Source organism: Salvelinus sp. IW2-2015, linkage group LG9 (genome assembly GCF_002910315.2).
Source record: "Salvelinus sp. IW2-2015 linkage group LG9, ASM291031v2, whole genome shotgun sequence".
Lineage (NCBI taxonomy): Eukaryota > Metazoa > Chordata > Actinopteri > Salmoniformes > Salmonidae > Salvelinus > Salvelinus sp. IW2-2015.
In genome coordinates this window covers 14015404-14024481 of record NC_036849.1, presented here as the reverse complement: position 1 = coordinate 14024481, position 9078 = coordinate 14015404, and the positions used below count along the sequence as shown (strand labels likewise).

At 40.0% G+C, this 9078-nt stretch overlaps 1 protein-coding gene across 1 annotated transcript in view; it reads left to right on the top strand.

The window, feature by feature from the left end:
- LOC111968612 (glutamyl aminopeptidase-like) overlaps positions 1–8655 on the top strand; it is a 17739-nt gene extending 9084 nt beyond the window's left edge. Inside the window, exons 6-20 of the mRNA XM_023994310.2 lie at positions 4401–4514; positions 4625–4759; positions 4874–4939; positions 5227–5292; positions 5426–5586; positions 5710–5792; positions 5913–6049; positions 6160–6215; positions 6306–6456; positions 6598–6671; positions 6770–6874; positions 7049–7222; positions 7451–7591; positions 7742–7823; positions 7994–8655. Coding sequence (XP_023850078.1) covers positions 4401–4514; positions 4625–4759; positions 4874–4939; positions 5227–5292; positions 5426–5586; positions 5710–5792; positions 5913–6049; positions 6160–6215; positions 6306–6456; positions 6598–6671; positions 6770–6874; positions 7049–7222; positions 7451–7591; positions 7742–7823; positions 7994–8143 — 1695 coding nt within the window. The 3' untranslated portion in view covers positions 8144–8655. The remainder of the gene's footprint in view (positions 1–4400; positions 4515–4624; positions 4760–4873; positions 4940–5226; positions 5293–5425; positions 5587–5709; positions 5793–5912; positions 6050–6159; positions 6216–6305; positions 6457–6597; positions 6672–6769; positions 6875–7048; positions 7223–7450; positions 7592–7741; positions 7824–7993) is intronic.
- Positions 8656–9078: the final 423 nt, after the last annotated feature.

The following is a 9078-nucleotide window of genomic DNA, read 5'->3' as shown; positions in this document are numbered from 1 at the left end:
AAAAAAATTATGTGGATAATTGAAGCAACATCTCAAGACATCAGTCAGGAAGTTAAAGCTTTGGTCACAAATCGGTCTCCAATGGACAATGATCTGTAACAAAACGTGGTGTGTAAAGGGCAGGGCGAAGCAGGCCACAGGGAGAACAAACTTTGGTATGAAATGAGTCGTTTAATAACTTACAAAAACTCCAAACCAAAATAAATAAAAGTGGGTACAAACCCGTCACGCACCAATTACATATACATAATACACAAACATACAAATAAAACAATTCTCGACAAGGACATGATGGGAAACAGAGGTTTAAATACACAAACATGCTAATTGATGGGATTGGAACCAGGTATGAAGGAAGACAGACAAAATCAATCGAAATGAAAAATGGGATCAGTATGGCTAGAAGGATCGTGACTTTTCGACGGCCGAAACACCGCTCGAACAAGAGAGGCGACCGACTTCGGCGCGAAGTTGTGACCAGATCCCAAGGCTACTTCCAAAGTTGTGGCAAAATGGGCTTAAGGACACAAAGTCAAGTATGGGAGTGCGCCATCACAAAGCCCTGACCTCAATCCCATATTAAAATGGTGTGGGGCAGAACGAAAAAGCGTGTGCGGACAAGGAGGCCTACAAACCTGACCTCAGTTACACGAAGCTCTGCTCAGGAGGAATGGACAAAATTCACCCAACTTATTGTGGGAAGCTTGTGGAAGGCTTACCGAAAAACGTTGACCAAGTTAAACAATGAAGGCCAATGCTACCAAGTACCTATTGAGTACTAATTGAGTGTATGTAAACTTCTGACCCACTGGGAATGTGATGAAAGAAATAAAAGCTGAAATAAATAATTCTCTCTTCTATTATTCTGACATATCACATTCTTAAAATAAAGTGGTGATACTAACTGACCTAAGACATTTAATTTTTACTTAAATGTCAGGAATTGTGAAAAACTGAGTTTAAATGTATTTGGCTAAGGTGTATGTAAACTTCTGACTTCAACTGTATACATACTGTATATACTGTATGTATTTTATAGCTAAACAGGTGTGGCCCTGCCCTGAATGACGGGTCACCACTGATGGTATTGTGTCACCATGATGAAGCCCAAATGATGAGGGAAAAGTCGTGAAGCACATGTTAGCGGCAGAGCTCAAAGTTTGGAAAAGAGAACAACCCTATCTTTGTATCAATCAATAGCATGGAATGGTTTTATATTGCCCATGAATGTTTCTATTCTATTGACTTACGTCAGCCCTCCAGTTATCCATCAAGCCTTTTATGATGTGCAACAATGAGGACCTTTAGTTCTTTTTTGGGCAATAAGAGGGTGATGGTGCTGTCCATAAAGTTTTATGAACTGTCCAAAGTGACAGGACTGAGGGGCAAGTGCGAACTGGGTGCTGTTTACAGGACAGCACAGTTGCAACCACATCCCAGAGTTACAACAAACATGCTTACAATGTGCAGTTCAGATAGTGATCCAGTCATAAAGAAATAAAACACTCCGGTAATCCATAAATAGCAATATATAGCAATATATGTCTGTGTCTTACATTGAGGTCTACAAATCCATACCCAGCATTTGGAAATCAGCTTATGTCCTCCCACTGCTAAAGGGTGGAGATCCCTCAGATGCTAATAACTATTGTCCTATCTCTAAACGCCCTATCCTGGCCAAAGTCTATGAGTCCCTAGTGAACTCACAGTTAAACTTCTTAATTGAAAAGAACATATTGAGTGTGGTTCAGTCTGGCTTTAGATCGGGGCACAGCACCACAACTGCAGCTATGGCAGTGGCAAACAACATCATTAATGGACATGATAAAAAGCAACATTGTGCTGCTCTGTTTGTGGATTCATCAAAGGCCTTTGATTCAGTTGACCATGAATTGTTGCTAGCTAGACTCAGAAACATTGGTCTCAGTGAAGGGGCAGTAAATTGGTTTAGGAACTATCTTTCTGACAGAACACAATGTGTATATACTGACAATCACAAGTCTAGCTTTCTTGAGATTAATAGAGGTGTGCCCCAGGGTTCCATTTTAGCTCGTGTTGTGTCGTGGTAATTTCCTGTATTACTAAATGATGAGAGTTTACAAACCACACACAAGTCAGAGTTATATTTTAAACTCCATCTTTAATTATATGAGCTTCACCATAGCCCTTTGACTCTCAGATCAATTCAGTGTCTATAAATGAATGCTCTGAGAGTGCTTACAAAACAATTCTTAGTATATTTTATAGCCAAGATACACCCCTCTCAACTCACATGACGAACCACAGATCTTAGGAACTTCACAAAGAAAGAATTTTACTTGAGAGAGGAGTATCCCATAGCCAGATAGCATTAGCTATAAATTATCGTTCAGTTTGGTCTCTTGGGCGAGGTTCTACTTCTCGTTCTTGGTACTTCGTAGTACCAAAACATTACCTCATCCAATGGCATATATCAATTGTCAATTCTAGATACCCTCATCTCAAATACACCCCCTCTTCTCCCCACTCCTGGAGAAGCTCACTAAGGGGAGTGAACCTCTAGGTCATATACTATGAAAGAGGGGTGGTATAATGGTTCCAGACACTGCCATACTCCTCCCCCCCAATGGGAAAATTAGGGAGTTACTGGAGTACAGACATAGTGGAGTCCTTCACATGGTTTCACAGATATATTCCCCTATGAAAGACAATGACTTCTCCCTTTCTGATATTCTGCATATTACCAGATATGTAAAAGACAAGCCTGGCCTCTCCCCTCTCTGGGCCCCAAGTGACTTTTCCCTAGAGGAGAAAGGAAAATGCAACTGCCAACAGTATAGTCCAAAAGAAGACATTCTAATGACAAGTATAAAGTAAATAAAACATCTTATTTATCTATGTTACCTAACTAATTCTGATTCTGCTACGACAGTTGTTCTCAATTTTTATTAATGATTTGGGAAATGGGATGCAACCAAGCAAAGTTACATCTATATGCAGATGATACAGTTATATATTCATGTGCTCCTTCTCTGGTTCAGGCTGTTGAAGAGCTCCAGACTGCTTTTCAATCACTGCAGGCCTCCCGTTATGATCTCAAATTGGTCTTGAATATACAAAAAACTAAATTCATGACCTTTACCAGAGCTAGAACTCTGCCAGAGAACATTAGCATTGTCACATCTGGTGGCTTATCCATTGAAAAAGTGTCAATGAAAAAGTGACCTAGGTATTTGGTTGGATGACAAGTTGTCCTTTAAGGTTCATGTGGATAATATTGTGACAAAGCTTAAATGGAAATTGGGTTTTTATTTTCGTAATAAGTCTTGCTTCCTGCTTATGGCTAGAAAGAAGCTTGTTCAGGACACTTTTCTCTCTGTTATTGATTATGGTGACTTGTTGCATATGCATGCAGCCTCCTCCGTCTTACTGAGACTGGACACTGTTTATCATTCATCCTTGCGCTTTATTACAAATGCCAAGTCACTCACCCACCATTGCACATTGTACCATATGGTAGGTTGGACCTCACTTTATATGCTCAGAAGGATACATTTGTATGTGTTCATCTACAAAGCACTTTTGGGTAAACTCCCTCTTTACCTCTGTAGTCTGGTCTCCTTCACCACCAGAAGTTACCATACCCCGTCTGCTAGGTGGTTGCTACTTAAAGTCCCCAGGACATTCACAGTATTAGGCAAGACTGCCTTCTCTCTTGTGCACCAGACGCATGGAATAATCTACAATCCATGCTTCATCTAGATATGTTAGAGCCACTGAATGAATTAAAAATATTAATGGGAGACTGTTACGGAGGAGTGTAAATGCTTTTTTGGGGCTGGATCATGTTGTTGTATTGTATTGTTGTATGTTTTAATTATGTCATGTATTGATTGTTGCTGCCTTCTTGGCCAGGTCTCCCTTGAAAAAGAGACTCTGGGTCTCAATGGGCTTTTTCTGGTTAAATAAAGGTGAAATATATATATATATATATATATGAGTATATCATAAGAAAATTTGAAAAAGTGAGAGTAGCACTTGACTTCACTAGTAAATACCAGTAGAAACTATGTGGGTTTTATATGCTCTTATTGTGTCTGTAACTTTGTTCTGTGTTTTATGTTTTATACTGTATGCAGAGCTGTAGAGTGTTAAACTGCATGCTATGATATTTTGTGTGCATGAAAATATTGTGTTGTTGGAGCTTTGCCTGGTATGTGTGTGTTTCTCTGTTATTTTGTGTCCTTGGCTCACCTGCTATTTATGAGTCCAACTATCTTTGAGTCCCACTGTGGCTGGAGTATCCAGAACACACACGCACTCACACACACATGCACGCACGCCCTCACACTCACCCATACACACTTGTTTGTAAATAAAGTCAGCTGGAAGATAACTTTGCATGTTGTATTTTCCTGCAGTGGTTCGGGAACATCGTGACCATGGATTGGTGGGATGACCTTTGGCTAAATGAGGGCTTTGCCAGTTTCTTTGAGTACATCGGTGTAGAGAAGGCTGAGCCCCTCTGGGGAATGGTGAGTCCATCTGACAGATCCTGAATTGAGTGATTTGAAATGGAATTGCTTTAACCCCAACTCTGGTTATGAATACATTCTAAATCTACTTCGGTCTCTGTCTTTACCAGCGTGACATCATGATCATCAGTGATGTACTTCCTGTCATGGTGGACGATGCCCTCGTCACCTCCCATCCAATCATTGTGGATGTATCAACTCCGGCTCAGATTACCTCTGTGTTTGATAGCATATCCTACAGCAAGGTAATCTTAAACTGTGCCTCTTTTCACCTTACTTCATGGGATTAAATAAAATGTAATGAAATGAAATTAGTCTTTAAATTCATTCCAAACATGTTCCTGTAACTGTTATTCTAGGGGGCATCAATTCTCAGGATGGTGGAGGACTGGTTGGGTCGAGACAACTTCAGGGATGGCTGTCGGGTAAGAGTCCATTTCATCTGACGTAAAGTAGATAGAAGTATCCTTACAACAAGTCTCTTGATTCCTATTCAGTCAATAGCGGAATCATGTGGTAATAGCGAGTGTTAGGGAGATGCAATCCCTTCCTTGTTGAATTAAAATGATGATTACTGTCAGACACTCTACCATGGTAATACTTAACTTGAAAGGGTCATAGCAATACATAGCCTACATTTGATTTATCATTAAATCTATGGATGGCCACATTGATAAATTGCTGGTAACCTGTTTTTCTCTCCCTTCAACAGAAATACTTGAAAGATTTCCACTTTGAGAATGCCAAAACAGACAACTTTTGGGCGTCACTTGCTCATGTATGTTTGTCATATCTAATTTGGTCGTAGGAATTAAAAAATATATAAATTGTTGATATTATTGATATTATTTCACTGCATCTAACTTTGTGTTTTTATGTGTATGATACACACGAAAACATTTTGTTTGCAGGTGAGTGGGTTGCCTGTAGCAGAAGTGATGGACACATGGACCAAACAGATGGGCTACCCAGTACTGGACCTGTCTACCATCGACGCTCAGAGCAAACTCACCCAGCAAAGATTCTTGTTGGACCCCAATGCTAATCCCACCCAGCCACCCTCACCACTCAGGTCAGTTATTCACAGCACTATCAAATCCCTTTGTGATCATTGATTGATTTCCCCATGGATGTAGATTCAGCTATATTTATTAGGAGAAACCTGTAAATCCTAAAATGGCTGTTTTTATTTTAGTTACAAGTGGAACATCCCTGTTAAGTGGTACTCAGTGGATAGCAATACGTCTATTTCCATCATGTTCAACAAGTCCAGTCCAGGTAAAGATACTTCTGACCAAATCCTAGACTTGACCTTTTTAACATTACATTTCCAGCCTCTGGTAATATCATGCATTTAGTCAAATTTAAGTCATACACGTTCGTCTGTCATACAAATAGAGCTAGTCTTAGCTGGCTATTCCCCTGCTACGGACGGACTCCTGAAGGTCAACAACGACCACATTGGATTTTACAGAGTCAATTACCCTGACAGCATATGGAGCACAATTAGTCAACAACTCCAAACAAATCACCAGGTAATATAATTCAAACTGCTACTATTGTATCAGATGCAATATTAATTGTTTTAATCTTACCAGTTCATAGGTTAAACTTGTAGTAATCAGCATGACACTTTCTTTACTAGGAGTTAGACGCTGCTGACCGATGCAGTTACATTGATGATGTCTTTGCTCTGGGAAGGTAAATTAACACTACTGACATTTACTTGAAGTACATCTGTCAATAAAACTGAGATTAAACATAATGTCGTTGTCTTATCGGCCTCATCAGGGCAGACGTTGTCGATTATGGAAATGCATTCAACCTGACAAAATACCTGACCAATGAGACTGAGTACATCGTCTGGAAACGTGTGTCTTCTTCCATCGCCTATGTGCAAGACATGTTATCAGATGACACTGTTCTTTACCCCAAATTCCAGGTGAGTCATAAAATTTAAAAAAAAAGAATAATAGGTGAATTTCGCCCTCTGCTGGCCAACCAGAACACACACGCACATACACAAAATAATAATCTTATGTGAGCTTACTCATACATGGGGTGTCACTTACTTTCCCTACAGAAATTATTCCGTGAGCATGTGCAGACTATCTCCAGGCAACTGGGATGGGACGACGTGGGAAGCCAGAGAGATAGGTAAGACTAGGAGAGACGGTCTACTGTATTTGACAGATCATTGGTGTATTTACTGAATATTGATCATAAACTGTATTGTCTATATTGGTTTTGTATAGGCTGTTGCGTGAGACAGTCCTGGAAATTGCTTGTCAAATGGGCGACCAGGAAGTGCTAAATGAAGCATCTGCTATATTTGACCAATGGATCGCAGGAACCATCAGGTAAATACAGTATTAGTCTTGACTCTTGAATAAAATCACTAAATTGACACATGATCTCCTTACTAAACCAATCTGCCATACATGGACATAACTAACTACTTTATTAGCATTCCTATTCCTAAAATCCTGTTTATCCCACTAAGCCCAAATGGTAACATGACCTTTGACCTCCAGCACTGTGGGGGTGAACCTGCGCTTGCTGGTGTATCGCTACGGCATGAAGAACTCAGGCACTGGGGTGAAGTGGAACGTAATGTTTGAGAGATACAAAACAGAGAGCTTGGCCCAAGAGAAGGACAAGCTCTTGTATGGATTGGCATCTGTGGAGAACATCAGTCTTCTGAATAAGTAAATAAAAAACAATCATTCTCTTCATATTTTCTCTTTATATATAATTTTTAAAAGCATTATTCAAAATCACTTCTTAACATAATCCATTGAAAAGTTATTACTAGAGCGAGAGTACATTTATTGGCAAAAGTGTGATACTTTTTTTCGGGGAATATTTTAGTTTGTTCAGCTAGATATGGCTTATGACAATGGTGCTTAAGATAACGGTGTTGTGTTGTTTCACAGCTTACTGGAGGCGTGTAAAGATGAGAGTATTGTGAGGACTCAGGATCTGTTCACTGTGGTCCGCTATGTCTCTCTGAATCGCTACGGCAAGACCATGGCCTGGAACTGGGTCATCCTCAACTGGAACTACCTAGTGAACAGGTGAGCCCATTCTCTGATTCACTTCTCTGAGTCTGAATGGAGAGTCACTGAGCCCAGAGTCATTGAAGTGATAGTGACTACATGGAATGCGATGCTGTAAGTAAATTGACTGAATCAGCAGCAACTAAGCCTCCTTTTGTTTTCTTACAGATACACCATCAATGACAGGAACCTGGGACGCCTGCTGACCAGAATCAGCACCACCTACAACACAGAGCTACAGCTGTGGCAGGTTAGGACAGAGCCCTTCTATTCATAGAACTGGAATAACTCAATCTAACATTAAACCACTTAAATCGAAAACAAGCACTGGTGTGCTCGAATTTAAGATAGATCAGTCAATGTGGATTGTGCCTTTAGACTGTGGCTGTGTTTATGACTGACCGTTTGGTTGTATTTTAGATGGAGCACTTTTTCAAGCTGAACCCTAATGCCGGGGCTGGGGAAATGCCTAGGCAGCAAGCTCTAGAAACAGTGAAGAACAACATTGAGTGGGTCAGGAGGAACAAGGCAGAGATCAGCTCATGGCTGGAGAGCAACGTCGCCTACTGATGACATCAGGTCAACACAAGACTAAAGAACTGTAAACCTAATCCAAATCACAAACCTTCATGCGGTTTCCACTCATTCATTGAACAATAGGGATAGATCATGCCACAGGACTGCTTGTTTCTAAATCAAGTGTCAAGTCCCTCCATCCTGGGCACTCTGCTGTGCAAATCAAACACACTTCTGAAGGGCTTAAAAACTCTATCTGAAATGACTGAATTCCGGCCAGTAACTCAGCGGAATACTCTATCTTTAATCTAGTGGAATCAATTTACAGTACTTAGTGTCTTCCTGCATTACTTATAAAAGTATGTTTTTGATGCAGAAATATTTAATTTTGTATGAAGTGCTTGTACAGAATTTCAGGTGATCTAAATAACCATGATAACTTTTAATCTCTGGTCAGGTATGTTGATTTACATGTATAAAAAATAATTTCAAAATTATGTTTCAAACAATGAAACGTGTTCAAATGTATAAGAAATAAAGAAGAGTGTATATGCACTTACTGTGAATACTGCAGTCTGGATGAGTGTGTTGCCACAGGGAAGAACATTTTGAAAGCATAATGTTGTACACAGAAACATACTTTGTTCGTTTATGCTAATATTACAGTAAAGTAAAACACATCGGGAAGACTATGGCTATAATGTCATAAAATAAGAATTTACATGGTTAACCCCAACATATCAAAATTAATTCCAGTTAATATAGAAGCACCAACACTACATGACCAAAAGCATGTGAACGCCTGCTCATTGAACATCTCATTACAAAATCATAGCCATTAATATGGAGTTGGTCCCCGCTTTGCTGCTAAAACAGCCTCCACTCTTCTGGGAAGGCTTTCCACTAGATGTTGGAACATTGCTGCACGGACTTGCTTCCATTCAGCCACAAGAGCATTAGTGTGGTCGGGCACTGATGTTGGGCGATTA